The sequence below is a fragment of the Colias philodice genome, chromosome 26 (genome assembly GCF_061535455.1).
Source record: "Colias philodice isolate Cphi_HAF_F1 chromosome 26, ilColPhil1 Martin Lab GWU primary, whole genome shotgun sequence".
Lineage (NCBI taxonomy): Eukaryota > Metazoa > Arthropoda > Insecta > Lepidoptera > Pieridae > Colias > Colias philodice.
Window position 1 is genome coordinate 4744367 of NC_143111.1, and position 16770 is coordinate 4761136.

A 16770-nucleotide genomic window follows, 5' to 3' on the forward strand; every position below is an offset into this window, starting at 1 on the left:
AGGAAATGTAAATATTTCTTTCTTTTCTGAAGAAACTATAACGCAAATAAACGAAATTGTCTTCTTGTATCCCACAGATTGTATCCACTCTGACTACGGAAGTGCGAGTTACTACATGTCATATTTTACGTAGAGTTAGTGCTACGAAATTCTCCAGTCGGCTCTTGGACTATTCCAAATTGAAATTGATTCAAGGTCATATTTTACTAAACTATATGCTTATTTATATTATGTGAATATCTGTGAGAAAATCTCTGTGTGAAAATATCTGTGTGAAAATCTCTGTGTGAAAATATCTGTGTGAAAATCTGTGTGTGAAAATCTCTGTGTGAAAATATCTGTGTGAAAATCTATGTGTGAAAATCTCTGTGTGAAAATCTCTGTGTGAAAATCTCTGTGTGAAAATCTCTGTGTGAAAATCTCTGTGTGAAAATCTCTGTGTGAAAATCTCTGTGTGAAAATCTCTGTGTGAAAATCTCTGTGTGAAAATCTCTGTGTGAAAATCTGTGCCTGTCGCGAGCGCAGTCGCGAGCGTTTGTTTTGTGAGCGTATCGCGTTTATTTTTTGGTTGTTTTGCAAAAAGTATGATAGAGTATTTTGAAGAGTGTGGGAGAAGTGAGAACCATCGCCAAATATTACCAACGAAACGAAGAGGGTTGTAAATATATTATAAAGTTTCGAAAACAGTTAACACATCACATGAGGGACGAGACCTTACCTTTTATTTGGTTCATAAATCAACTAAAAATATAATACATAGTTATATTTTAGAAACTTAATTTATAAACGTTCATTGTTGAGATGATTGGCGTACATAATGTAGGAAGTACCTACCATAGGACACCTACTATACCTTTATTGAGATAAAAATGAAGATAAATCTTTACTGACTTTACATAACAGGGCAGGTCAATGAAATAGTCTCAAAGGTATATCGTATATACTTCATCAAGCACGAAGACAGCTCGCAATGCTATACCAAACAACGAGACAGTAGACGTATTATTTTAGTTAACTTTGAATTAGCTCAAGGGCCTGCCAATTCGGAGTGTCTCGATATAATAGGACACTGTCACAAGCCAAATAGATGCCAGTGCATTATCTATTATTATAATTAATTTGCCGTACAATAATGTTCTCTATTACAAAGGGTTGGTCTGCAAAGATGTAGACAGGTGTTGGTTGTGCAACGTCCGCTGACGCGACTGTTATATAAGATTTTGTTTTTGTTGTGACGTCAGCATTGCGCAGGGTGGCTTTGGACCGGAAGCGCGTCTTGTGTCTCTATAAACAGTCGCGTCATACAATTTGTATAAACTCGCTGACCGAAGTTGGACTGAAGAATTTTTTATGATTCAGAAGAAGTATGAAAGGTATTTTAAGCACGGCGCCTAAAAGTAAAACTACCTACTACAAAATATTCTTTGATAAGTACCTAGTTACTTGATTTTTATTGCGATATTTTTGGAATCCGTTTTATTATGAACCATTAATTAATACCAAATTGTACAGTTTAATCTACTTTACGCACTAACTTATATACAATTTTTATTTTTTTTGAATCCGTCAGTTTTTATTTATAGCTCTGAATTATAACTTAAATTACAGTCAAACACAACAAAAATAATCTAATAACCGCTGATATTATCACTAAGCGTACCGTGAATAAATCATGTAGATTTGACTTTTAAAATGAAATCGTTATAAACCCTTTAAGATGATGCATGAGCTCATGCATTTTAATAAAGTGAAGTTAAAATGCTAACCTGTTGGAATTTAAATAAAACCTTATTCAGGTTATAACTCGATTAAGTAATATTTTATTTTAAGCCATTATACATATAGAATGTGGATTTTTTATGGACATATTTGATTTCCTCATAACTATTAACTAGTAAGTTATGTTTATCATAGAATAATAACATAAGGTAGATGTGATGCGACTTACGAGCGAAGCGAACTACCCTATCCCCACTCCATCCCCTTCATTCCGCGAACTTCTGGTGCGTTCTGCGAGAGATCCCGGAGTCCCCGCTATCATGCTTTGGGTTTGGCCGTCGAGGAGGTTTTAGTGGGTAAGAATCCCACATGCTCTCTTTTTCCCCCAAAAGGGAGTATCTTTTGAAGATTTCCTCCCCGTAACCAAAAAAAAAAAGACCTCCCTACGTATCATTCGACTGAATAGTTAAACTAAGTAAAAATAGTTTATAAGTAGATGATGACTTAACTGTGTTTGAACCATTAGAATAGACCGTGGAATTTCTAATTTAATTGCATGAAAAGTGCACATGTGCGTGTGAAAAGTATCTAACACTTTGGTATCTGTTTCTATAAATTTCAAGCATTCTGGTTGGATCTATTTTCTGAAGCTTTATAGCTGGAGCTAATGTAAGAATAATTACTGTAATTATATCGCAAATAACTACCTAGGACCTCTTAGGACATTCCTTGTAATGGCCTATCAAAAGAGAGTTAAAACCTCACAAATTGGAGATATGAATATATGACATTATTAGCAATACAATGAATATTCCGTGTTCACACTTAGGGCGTTTGTCCACTACAAGGAATTTTACGGTCCGGCATTCCGATTTTTTACGGTCCGGTATGGCACCCCATTAATCTATATATACTAGCTTGTGCACTATACGTAATTTTACTGTCCGACATTTTACTTTTCCCTATTCCGGATGGTTTTTTGTGTCTACGAGTCGCTGTAGGTATAAGGGCGTTTGTCCACTACAAGGAATTTTACGGTCCGGCATTCCGATTTTTTACGGTCCGGTATGGCACGCAATTAATCTAAATACTAGCTTGTGCACTATACGTAATTTTACTGTCCGACATTTTACTTTTCCCTATTCCGGATGGTTTTTTGAGTTTACGAGTCGCTGTAGGTATAATTGTTTTCGAGTGCCCACTTGCTTGGATTTTACTCTTTTTATTGCATATATGCCAATTGAAAGCAAGCTCTTGTTTTACTTTCTTTTAGCTGGCAATGAGATTTGAGAAGTCGGTATTGTTATTTTATATACATTGACCAAGCATTGACCTATAATTATTATCTAAGTAAGTGTTGGTAAGTTAAAGTTCAAGTGGGAATAGATTTAGCTCCTCGTCACCGATTAAAATAAATAAGTGAAACACGCATTTTAAATCTCTTACGGAACTTTTTATTATAACGAAGTAATATAATATTTCACCTTCTATATTTTTACTCGTTTCTTGTAAAATGCGAAAACAATCAGCATTATACCGCCATACTTCCTTGAACTGTACCGCACTGATCCGAGTAAAGACGGACAGGTGCACAAGCAATTCATCGGTTTTTTCATGCCACACCGGACCGTAAAAAATCGGAATGCCGGACAGTAAAATTCCTTGTAGTGCACAAGCGCCCTAATTGTTTTCGAATGCCCACTTGCTTGGATTTTTAACCGACTTCAAAAAAAGGAGGAGGTTATCAATTCGGCCGGTATGTTTTTTTTTTTATGTATGTACACCGATTACTCCGTGGTTTCTGAACCGATTTACGTGATTCTTTTTTTGTTCGATGCGGGATGGTGTCGAATTGGTCCCATAAAAATTTTATTCGGATAGGCCCAGTAGTTTTTATTTTATGAGCATTTTTGTCTGTATTTGTAAATGTTGCAAGTGCAAGTTTGAAGTCGGTTGTTTTTAACGCAGTTATTGACTTGTACTGTTTTTACTGCATATGCCAATTGAAAGCAAGCTCTTGTTTTACTTTCTTTTAGTTGGCAATGAGATTTGAGAAGTCGGTATTGTTATTTTATATACATTGACCAAGCATTGACCTATAATTATTATCTAAGTAAGTGTTGGTAAGTTAAAGTTCAAGTGGGAATAGCTTTAGCTCCTCGTCACCGATTAAAATAAATAAGTGAAACACGCATTTTAAATCTCTTACGGAACTTTACTTTTTATTATAACGAAATAATATAATATTTCACCTTCTATATTTTTTACTCGTTTCTTGTAAAATGCAAAAACAATCATTTATGATAGCATTATACCGCCAAACTTCCTTGAACTGTACCGCACTGATCCGAGTAAAGACGGACAGGTGCACAAGCAATTCATCGGTTTTTTCATGCCACACCGGACCGTAAAAAATCGGAATGCCGGACAGTAAAATTCCTTGTAGTGCACAAGCGCCCTTAGTATAAAGTACACTGATCAATATGACATAATATTCGGTCGTAAACAGGGCGCCAGGCGACACGACGCGACGCCAGACTGTAGTCAAGCAGAGTAGGTTCACCCCGAATGCAAATTTTATTAACTTTATGGTGCAAAAAGTGATAAGTTGAACTGCTGTTGGTAAACGATTGAAGTAGTTATAAAGTAAAATATTTAAGTAGTTAAAATAGCAAATATGTTACTGGTAAGTTTTCTATTTGGGAATCATGCGAACGGAGTCGTGATTGAAATGTGTAGGTACATAAAATTATACAAATTAAAGATTTATTACCTACTGTTGAACTAAAATGAAGGATGTTTATGATACGTATGTGTATAGAAATTTACAAGACCTGATTTTTTGCTACACATTTTTAAATCCAATTATAGGTAACTAAGTAAAATCCGCATAAATAAAAAATATAAATAAATATATTAAGGCAGGAAAATATAAATATAGATATAGAGGTACCTATTCAAAATACACATACAAAATAAGTTCAAATAGTTCAATGAACTTTCAGTGGTGGAAGTGCAGTTCAATTCATGTTTTTCATGAATGGGAAGTTTCTCCCTATTGACTGATTTAATTTGCAGTGCATAAATATTACCTAGGTACTTTGGATATAAATTAAAAGTTTTATTTTCCATATCAGTTTCACACACTAAAATTAGTACGATATTTCAGGAAGTTAATGCAATCTCGAAAAGGTACAGTAAATAATTAAATCAAATAAACACAAATAACTGAAATCTATGTGTTTAATCCCTTTGGTAGTTTGGTGTGACATAATCACGAGTTTTAATTACTGCAGATGCATTTTCCGAGACGCTATTTTCATTTTTCACTCATCGCGTAGCTTTTCACCGTTTACGTGATTGTTAAGTTTGGAGGTTCTTGGATCATACTATTTTTAAATTAGTATTTTTAAGACACATTTGAGCGCAATCCACACTATAATATTATAAATGCGAAAGTAACTCTGTCTGTCCGTCTGTTACGCAATCACGCCTAAACTACTGAACCAATTTTTATGAAATTTGGTATGGAGATATTTCGATACCCAAGAAAGGACATAGGCTACTTTTTATCCCGGGTAAATGACGCAATCCCGGAAATCCTACGGGAACGGGAACTATGAGGGTTGTTCTTTGAACAATATTTTAACAAGCATTTGTTCGAACTTGTATTGTATTGGTTTGTTTTGTATTAAATTTTATAAAAAAAATTATAAAAATAAAACAGAGGAACTGTTCCTCCTCCTATAACATTGAAATGACCTAAGTTACTAAACTTTACGTTGTGTTTAGTTGCAAACTGTTTAGTTAGGAATTTACCAATTATAAAAGGATAACAAAACAAACGGGCAGTTTTAAAAGAAAGACAAGAACTTTTGATTGAGACCACAGTCTAAGATAATTTGTGCTTTGTGTATTATTCTCTACATAAATCGATGCTTTTCATATATGAGCAATATCTTTCATCCCTTGGATTTGTGCCAATCGTTGAGAATCGTTGACTTTAATGGCTTAAGCGAACCACTTAACTAAAACACCTACATAAAGTGTCCACTAAAAATATTGTTCACTCGAATTTCGTTTAAAAATCAAAACCATTAACAACAAATTAGTAACTTGAATATAATTAAATTCAAAAATTACCTAGTATACTGTAGAAATTATTGTCTCCAAAAAACAAATTTGCAGTATGATGAAAACAGAGTTTCGTAGTTACTTCCTTCATAAGGACCGTTGCTACTATCCGAACGTGGTGCGCGCGAAAATTTTAACTAACGCGGGAAAACGGGGTGAATATGGCGGACGTTTAGGGGACGTCAACCCTGCGCGAAACTTGGCAGCTTACTGCTGGGTAGTTTTTGGCAACCGAGATACTTGTAAGCAATGCGGTATGTGCTAGTACACGATATCTGGGTGATATACTCAAGTTTTCCTATACTTACGACTGACCTACTAACAATGTAAGATGAAAAATATTTTCAGCGGTCTAGAATTAATAAAATTTAGAAAGAGGCTTAAAATTTTTAATCGGTTGTCATGTTGTAACACATGTGTTACACACTGAATGCACGTGAAAATTGAAATGCATGTGGTTTTATTTCTTAGTTTATGATTTTTCAAATAGTAATTTTTTTACATAAATTTAAGTAAGTATTTTTTGCCTTGCATACTTACAACTTGTATAACTTCTGAAATCTGAATTACTTGATATTTTTTTGTGATACCTAGGCTTACGTTTTCGCTTATCGACAAATTAATTTACAGTTTTATTTATAAAATACGTCGACTGCTATCAATAAACTATGATTTTCAGTCATGTATTTCTAAATATGAGGTAAACGTTTGTCCATGTTATATTTCAGTTAATTTAAGTAAGCGTTCACACGTTTATAAACTGGTTAAACCGCTATAAGCAGTTAGAACTGGTTCAGTTGACTATTTCACTGCCAAGGAGAGAAATCTATGAAAAGCCGCGTGATAGATATATGAATTATGAATGTGAGCCAATATATAGGGAGTTATTTGGTTTCTTATTTAGAGCAATTCCGTTCCATGTTCTTAGAAATGCATGCTACGCCTACGCCTATATTCTTACGTAGGTGTCTCATGTCTGGTCCGAAAAGTTCAGTGATGCGCTAAAAATTTGTATGAAGAAATTCTCGTTTAAAAGTCTAAGAGCTTTTTATGGATTAGATCTATTTATATCCTGGTTTCATGAGGTTTAGTAAAAGTATTGAAACTTTTTAACATAGAGGTCTAGTCACATCACTCGTAACTCAAGTACGGCTGTCCAGATTTCGATTATTAAGCTATTGCATAGCTTCTATCGCGGGCCTTGAGCGCGGGGACCGAATCCAGAAATTTAGTAACGAAAAACCTCACGCTCCCCACTCCGACGGGCGCGGAGGTGTGGCTTGAAGGCATAGCATGCAATAGCTTTACCGCGGCAGTCCCCGAGTGCCACACGTCTTTTTTATAACTTTTAAATATGAGAACACTTAATAAAGTCTCTGAACTTATGCGAGGCGCTCAGCAGCTAGTAACATAAAATGTAGACGTAGGTACTTTATCATGCCATTTTAACAAATCTTTCCAAGCTGTATTATATTTTTAATAAATTTAATAGCATCTTTGTATAAGTACGATAAACGGTCCCACGAGATTTGAGTATACATGTAAAAGTGATTTACTGTGTAGTAAATAAGCACACTAACTTAGTAAATTGAAATGAGCTAAAACTATCAAATAATGATAAACTTTAAACTTACAAACGTGAGTTTGTAAGGATGGTACTCCAACAAGCAATTACAGCTGACCAACCTGGTAAATGAAATTTTACATTTTTAACCGACTTAAAAAAGGAGGAGGTTCTCAATTCGGCCGGTATATTTTTGCTGTAGTCTGATTAGTATACAAGTTACTTACATAATAAGAGTAAACCGTGGGACTTCAACTAGTTTGTTTAGCCTTGTCAATAAAAACACACGTGTAATTATAATTAAAATTTATTTCCAGTCAAGTACGACCTGTATTTATATAAAATAATATTACAGACGGCAAAATATTATAGAAATTTCGCAAACTCTCATCACAGCATGTACTTCACACTTTACCTAAAGACTTATATTGTTGGAATCTCAATTTCACACACATTTTGCAGATTACAAAAATGACAAAATAATATAAGAAAAGCTATTCACACTTACATCATCTTTATAGTTTATTATGGAAGAAATAGATTGGAATTTGAAAATATTTTTCATACTAAGTAATAATAATTACAAAACAATATTTGAATTAAAGGTTTAATGTACCTAAAATCTAAATATTTTAATGAAAAATAAAACCGAGCTTTACACAATGTACAAAATAATAGAACAATGTAAGTTTTAGATTCACAAGAAAATCACTTAAAACTAAGCATTAACCACGCGTTCGCGTGAGGAAGTACTAACATCCACATTTTGTGCTAAATCTAGACCTTATGTTACAAAAAGATATATTAAGCACTAAATTATATATTAATTAGAATATATGAGATGGTTACGAAACATTCACTATTAGACTGGTAAAGAAATTTTATTGAAATATAAAATATATATCATCCACTTTTTTATTATTTTTAAACATCGATAGTGTTGAAAAATCTCAAAATTTAAACAACAAATATAGCCTCAGTGGCTTTAACCAATGTAATACATTCTCAAATTATAGTACTTATTTGATATTTAAAAAAAACGTAAGTATTTTTTGGGTTAATGTAAATAAAAATTATATAAATACATACTGAGATGTAGGCGTAGCTTAGGCGTTTCATATGGTACAAGAAAAAATGGTTTATCATTACAAGTTTTATGAACTTACTCTATGTAGTAAAAATAACAAAGTCAAGAATTATAATAGGTAAACCAAATTATATTTATTCAAACCTGACACTATAAAAGAAAAAACAATTCTTGCCTATAAAAATAATGATAAATGATATTTAACCTATTGATACATACTGAATACAAAAAAACCATGTACAAAACAATAAAAAATAAACTAATAAAAACACAATGAACACTAGAAATTTTATTGCACTTAAATCATAAATATTTGGACGTTATTACAATAAAGTAACAAATTTTTGGTGCGCGAAGATGAAACCGCTTCTCCTTATACATTTTATCTTATCTTATAGTTGGGACATTTATAGCTATAAATCAATAAGTTTTGTGCATTTTATGAGATTTTCTTAACGGAATGTTGACTTTTAACTTTTTTTATTGAATTGAAGAAAAAAGTCACTAAATTTGACTTAATTCAAATAATAATACTTGAATATTTAAGTTATTATGCCTAATTATTATTGAGAAATATATATTCAGAATGATGAAACATACACTGAAGCTTTTTTAATTATTTATTTATTATACAATGACCCAACTATAAATCATAGATCTAAAGATCTACAACAATGATATTACAATTTAAAAGTACACAGATTTTACACTCTACATACAACAACGTGATCAAATTGTTTTTTTGGAATCAAGGAATTAAACTAATTAATATTTAACACTAGCCCAGTGGAATATATACAAATAAATCTAAAATAATATTTACATATCTAAATAAATATAATTTTGCCAATTTATCATATTATAATGAAAAAAATAAATTTGGTTGAAATAATCCCAAGATCTAACAAATTATGACACATAGGAATACAAAATATTTAACCAACATAACATATTATATTTTACATCACCTGAGATGTCTATCTTTCATCTCTTTCTCGCATTGTACACGTGACGTGTGAGTGCGAGCGAGACGGATGGTGCGCGTTTGAGTAATTTAGTAGAAGAACAGCAGTCGCTCTTGAGCCGTGCCCGAGAGCAGACGCCAGCCGCGCTTTATGTTCAAGTACTGGATGATCGCGCGCACGCAGATTAGGATCCCTGGAACAAATTAACATTGCAATTTTATATACATACTTACTTAATGTTTTACTTATTATTTTATACTTATTTTGTTATAAGTTTTTTTTTTTTTTTTTCATATTTTCATCAAGTTGTGGCTAAGGCGATACTAATTACTTGCATGGTATAGTTGTTATACTTACACGTATCTAACTAAATAAATGTCTCCTATTATAACACAGGTCATTTCCTAGCATAGAAGACATTGTTCAAATATCTCACTTAATTGTACCTACTTGAGTTGTATGTAAGTAATCCCATAATTGCAAGTACATGTGCGTTTTTTGTTGTCAAATAAAAAATATTTGTTTATTTATTTATACATAATATGCTGTCGTATAACAAATCACGTAAATCTCTAAAGTTAAACCATGACTTTATAGTCTGAGTTTAAACCAGGTCTATTTAAGTTTTTTTAATAAGTCTGTTAATATTTTAATTATTATGGAAATGAAATGAAATGGTAAATGGTCTATTCATTTATACACATAGGTAAGCCGATAAAAACTGTAGAATTGCGTGTACACAATGAACGTCGCATTAAGAATCCGTTATCAATATAACTTTTCTAATTTAAGACCATTTTCAATTAAAAAACATTATCTTGTCAGTCATTACTACGTAATCGGCATGACACACATGATAATATTTTATTATTCATTTCTATGAGGTCATGTTGTTTAATGTTTTGATTGTTAAAAATCGTCATTGGTTTTTTTAGTTGTTTATGTATAGATGTTTTCCTTTAATTTATGCGTTTCTGTTAGATCTTTTATTTTTAATACATTTTATGTTATGTGTCTCTTAAAAATCCATTTGTTACTGTACTACGCCTCGTAAGCTTACTAGCTGCGCCGCATGGTTGCACCTACGAAATATCTGAGGGTAAATTAAGTGTTTCTATACCATATGTCATAATCTACATATTATTCAATAACACTAACATTCGCGTGAAAAAGCCCGGTAACTGAATTAAGAATTGATTTGATTAACGTTTATGTAATAATAATAATAAATAAATATTTCAGGAGAATTTTCACATATGGCACGATCTGATCCCATACTTATAAGCTTTCGTTTGTGTTATAGAAACCAGATGGCTGATAAACAAACATGTATAATTTTAAATAGACACTTATATAGATAATTATTAATTAACACCCAGACACAGAGCAAACATCTATGTTCATCACACAAATATTTGCCCCGGCTGGGAATCGAACCCACGACCTCTGGCTTGGAAGGCAGGGCCACTACCAACTAAGCCAACCGGTCAGTCAGTCGTTGAAAAAGCTTATGTAGATACTAGAAAAGATTTAAACAGCAGCAGCAGCTTTGTGTTTTGAATGAATAAATGAATGAATGAATGAATAAATAAAACTCACCAAAAGCCATAATAAGCCACCACAGCCACGAGTTCTCGTGCGAGGCCAGTTCAGTGGAGTGCTTCACGATGAGCGTCCACTTAGCAAGGGAAAGGCCGAAGCCAGCAAGAGCCCCGTAGCGGCTAGCCACCGTGTGGCAGAAGCACATCAGTAGCAGGAATCCGATCCAGTTGAATAGGAATGCCACTGGAAAGTGGATTTTTTGGTTACTCACATGCTTTTATTAGATAAATTCGTGAGATTATTGTATTGTTCCCTATTTTGAAATTTTGCCGCCAAGAGTTAGATGAACAATATTTTGCTTCTGTGAAATTAGCTCTTTTTACGATCTTCTTTTACGACTTCAGTTTTTACATACGGAGAACAATCATTTTCATCAGTTAATTTCATAATAAATCGATAAATATTGCTATTTAGTAACTTGGTTAGTTTTGTAGGTGATTCGTAGGAGCTACACGTAAAATAAGAGAAAAAAATAAACATACACAAATGGTTTCCATGTTTCCGTTACGTTTATAATAATACTGTTCTTTTATAATATTTATATAGTTATTTGTTGTTGATTCACATTTAATTGGTGTAGACTGAATGTAGACTATTATATTTTTCTGCATTGTCACAGTGGATGATAATATTATGTTGTACAATGTGTGATTCACACCCTATTTCCTCATTCCTGCTATCTGATAAGCTATGTAGAAGATAATAGATTATCTTGTACATCCTTTGTCTTTAGAGTAAGTAATTCGACTTGCTCGAGTATTTGTGTTTATAAAAACATTGTATTTATCAGTCAGATTTGAGCAACTGAAATAAATCGTATCACTATTTTTAAAGTTGCTTTCGAAAATCATTTGTATAGGATAAGTAAGGACGATTTTGAGTATTTATGATTTATCCTTATAGAAATTTGATCAATTCCATACTCAAATTAGTTATCAATTTAATCTTTACAATTTTAATCGAAACGTGTGTTGTGTATCATTTTTTTTGACAAAAGCTCTATAAATAACAAGATTGAATTGAGCGCATTCTAATCAACATGCAAGGCTCTATCGATCGGGCGTACCAGGGATATACGCAAGGGCAAAGGTCAAACGTCATTAAGAGCGTAAACGCACTATGCGGGTAGCCGCATTGCGGGTAGCCGTCCGGCTGACCGCAATCACAATTATGTACGTAATATTCATTTCTATGCGCACTGTGCGGCTACCCGCAATGCGGCTACCCGCATAGTGCGTATACGCTCTTAGTGTAGTGTTATTTAGATTCATTGTTACTTCGTTCTGTTGATCGAAGGCGGGGCTTCGGCCTTGTATGGAAAATGTGATCTAGATACTGCTGGTTACAATAAAATGTTATTGGCAACTAAATCCGGGGTCACTTTGGTTGATGACCCCTATTCGAGATTTCGCACTACGACGTTACAAACATTCCTGTTTTGTCTATTTTTTTTTGTCGTCTAGGTTTTCCCTTAAAGATTAAGTTTTGATTTGAAATAATAACGTGAGCAGTGATGTCACGTGCCCAATTATACCATTTCCTTGTGCCTGTGATTTTTTCCTCAACACGTAAGGCTTCAGTTGGCCAATCATTAAAAAATAAACATTTTATCCTTGTAACTTATAAACGAAAAGATTCATGTAGATATTAACTGTGAATTTTTGAAACAAAACTTCTTTAGGCACATTTAGAGTAAAATTTTAAGTTTGCGTCATGGCAATACCGTCACGTCATGGAATAAGGCGACGATTTTGGTAAAGAAGTTTCACTTCTGACACGTGTGCTCAGCACACACGCTTATTTTACAGGTGTGTCATATCGCACTACAAATACAGAGGGAAAAAAAGTACTAGGAACGAACGGAAAGAGGTCGACATTATAATTAACTGGAGGCGGCGCTAAGAATAAATCTGGATCAATAGATTTCAGTTATATTTATTTTGCCCGGTTTCACAGCTATTGATATATATGTTCTGTTTAGCTATGTTTTTATACAGCAATTATTTTCTATTGTTGTATGAAAATATACGTTAAAATGTGGGAAAATGGAAATAGGCTATTGGGGACACTTCATAGTAAAAGGTTCGATCTCTAGGACAATCCTTTTTAAAGCATTCCCTCTTGTAGCTATTTTTAAATTTTCAAAACATAAGGTATCGAAATACACCCATTGCGTGGTCTATAGGTACGTTTTTTTGGAAGAACGTTCTATAGCTATAAAATAAAAATTTCACGTAAGTTTTTTTTCTTATATTTTTTTGTATCATTTTCGTGAACATTTTTCCCGCATCTTTTTTAATAATGTTATAGTACCTATATCTATACCTAGGGTATTTTTAAGAAATATAACTACGTTAATATGTTATAGCAGAAAAACTATCCTCAATGATTATAATATCTTCAATTTTGAGTGATTTGAACGATTTTATTAAATAATAGAAAATATCGATGACGAAGCAGAATTCGAACCCGCGTCTTTTTGCCATACCGGGGCTACGTCTAGCCACCAGTGAATCTACCTCAGCAATCGAATTTCTTCTACTGTGAGTATTATGTGTCTTTTAAAAAAAATCTCATCAAGTAGCATTTTTTGTTATTCTCATAAATCCTAATATCTCCTGACTCCTAAACCACTTAACCGATTATAATAAAATTCGCACACCATGTGCAGTTCGATCCAACTTGAGAGATAGGATAGTTTAAACATGTAGGTACCACGGGCGAAGCCGGGGCGGACCACTAGTTAGCATCTAATACATACCAAAGAAAGACGTCAAGAACATGATATCAGTGCCGAGCAGGTTGTTCTCAGGGTCCAACTGTTCAGCGCCGCCCTCCCGCGGCTCCACTGTGACGAACGCCGCGATCGTCGGGTGAGACGTCGGTAGCTGTGCACAAACATACATGTTAAAAATGTATGAAAAAGTTTGCTAAATTGGTTGAACTGAGATAAATATAAAAATGAATCATATAAATATCTTTATTTCAAAAAAATAATGTTTATGAAATATCAGGTTTATGTTATTTAGGATTAGATGGTGATGATGTTTACAACATCGGTTCAGTTTTTCAGTTTGTCTATTATCAAACTTATACTACTATATTACTTCCTCCTCCCAATAATAGTTTGCATGATATCTTTTCAAATAATATTTAAATTTAAGTTCCAAAAGACTGACATTATAACTTTATTATATGAAAAGATGCCCCACTCTATATGAATAACTTATCTTAATATACTTGCCTAAAAATCTGAACAAAATTATATTTTAATTATTATGTTATTGTAATAATTTCCCTAAAACTTTTAAAAATTTATGCTGTAAGGATAAAAAACTTACTTGAGGTCCCTCTCCTTCCATTTGTTTCTCACGTTGGACCTCTTCATAAGTCGGCAGCTTAGAATTAGCCGCCACATCATAGGGAGGGGGCGCCGAGAAGTCTGGCTGAGGTGGGGGGATATCCAGGTTATCTAGAAAGATATGTGCTTTGTAAAAAAAATGTATGCGTGTACTAGAGTACACACGTAAGAAGTGAAACTTCTTTATGACCTTAAAAATGTCACGAGTATGGCGTAACGCAAAAATGTCACGCGTACGGCGTAACGCAATAATGTCACGCGTACGGCGTAACACAAAAATGTTACACAACCCCGATAAAGAAGTTTCACTTCAAAAATCGATCTATTATAATATGTAGCTAGTAAGTATTGAGTATTGACTATTTTCTACTACCTTCAAAAAAGAAGGAGGATCTCAATTCTACACACATTTGTTTCACACACATTTACCATTATGTACTTACAAATGAAGTCTAAGTAAATGTTAATTAATTGTTTTGAACTTCGTTGTACATAATATTATATCAAGTACCTATGTTGTTTAGAAGTTTTTTTAGGCCATAATAAGATGAGCACATGATTATTTGCCTTATCATTCATATTCCAACTTATCTCTCATTTTACAACCAATTCACATTAGATATATTTTATACTGTATCTACCATATAAATAAATGCACGCAAAATGACATGTTTATAAGATTTAAAGAAAAAATACAAGATCATCGCTAAAGTTATTTTTAAGTAGGTACCTACATACTTATTTGCATCTATGTGTGGTATATTTTTTCAAGACACTAACTGAACTGGCTTGGTTTATATTTTCAACCAAGTAATATATAGATTGAGAAACATAGTTTGATTAATAATTTTTAATGCCTTAACTAACTATATTTGCAACAACAGCTACACTGTTAACATTTGTAAATACTAAGCTAAAATATGAATATTCCATATTATTTAAATACTTGTTATCATGAATTCACTTTATTCAGATTTTCCTTACATAACTGGAACATGTGATTCATAAATATTTTAATCTCAAACATGTTACAATAGAAAATGTATAGGTATTTTATTGCTTTCAAAACAACAATGGTTACATAAATTCAATATAACATTGATGTGTGTTAATAAAATAAACATGACCTTATAGATATAGGAAGTATGACAGTGAATATTATACGTCGTATTTATATAGAAAATAAATTAGAAGGAAGTACAGCATGTATGAAATTTATCATTCAAGTCTCCAAATGTGGCATGGCCAATAACATTAGAGTGTTAAATGAATAATTCACAAAGTATGATAAGTATTAGCAAGTACATACTGATATCGATGTAAGTTGGAGGCATATTTGATTCCAATGATGTAGGCAACATCACCCGAAGGTGCGTCGGGGGACACATATTCTCCATACGAGGTTGACTCTGTAACAATAGTTTAACACTTTCACACATGAAATAACTCACTAAACGCAAACATACTCAACAAACAAACGTTTACGTAAATCTCACAATGCCACATACCATTTTCACGAAGTTCAAAATAATACAACACTTTTCTTCAATAATATGTTCGAAGATAAGCTGAGCAACCACAGCGCATTATACGAATTTCTAAATTTTCACGGAGCAATGAGCACTATTATTTATTACAAGTTCAACAAATCCAAATACGACTAATTTGCAAAAATTATTGATTTATTCCACAGAATATACCAGACGGGATAAGCCTTGACATTTACTGATTTGACATTATTGACATTTTCATTTCTGAACTGAAACAAATTTAAGAAGTTGTAATATTTAAGAATACCACTAATTAACAAAAACTTATGCATTTGTCTATAAATTATGTGATAAATTACCTTAAAAAATTATTAAACATATTATTAGCTATTCATTAAAGGAGCCTATACAGAGGGCATTTCAATAGTAAGGGAACATCGAGCATTCTCCAGTGATTCTCCATTTTAAAATAATAAAAAAAAACCAAAGAGTTTACGTATTTCGCTAACATTATGCAAGGTACAAACCCTACAATGAAATGGTATGACCCTGTGGTATGACCGTATGAAGTCGGTTAGAAAGTTCACACATTCGCTGAGCACATCGTACATTCGTAGGTACGTTAGGGTGGCCGTACACGGACCGCTACTATGGACATTCATTCACTGCCGTACACGGACTGCTCGAGCCGTCACGACCGCTTCAAGCCGTCAACTGTGCGAGCAGTCAACGATCGACCGCTCGAGCAGTCCGTGTACGTGGCTCATCCACAGTATTACAATATTATTTCCTACAGTAAGGCAACGCCTTTGATGTCGCGTGATGCCGCCGCCAGTGTAGGTAAGTAC

At 33.1% G+C, this 16770-nt stretch overlaps 1 protein-coding gene across 2 annotated transcripts in view; it reads right to left on the bottom strand.

The window, feature by feature from the left end:
* Ndfip (Nedd4 family interacting protein) overlaps positions 1-16156 on the bottom strand; it is a 38893-nt gene extending 22737 nt beyond the window's left edge. The window contains exons 1-6 of one of the 2 annotated variants that reach the window (XR_016317771.1): positions 15941-16156; positions 15742-15841; positions 14413-14543; positions 13833-13959; positions 11069-11254; positions 8459-9662 (exon numbers count right to left, since the gene is read on the bottom strand). Coding sequence is in view for 1 of the 2 variants with exons in the window: in XM_089711500.1 (XP_089567626.1) it covers positions 9559-9662; positions 11069-11254; positions 13833-13959; positions 14413-14543; positions 15742-15841; positions 15941-15943 (651 nt within the window). In the remaining variant the exon portion in view is untranslated. Of the gene's footprint in view, positions 1-7708; positions 9663-11068; positions 11255-13832; positions 13960-14412; positions 14544-15741; positions 15842-15940 lie in introns of those variants that run through there. The other variant, XM_089711500.1, reaches the window with a different exon arrangement.
* Between the last annotated feature and the right edge of the window lie 614 nt (positions 16157-16770).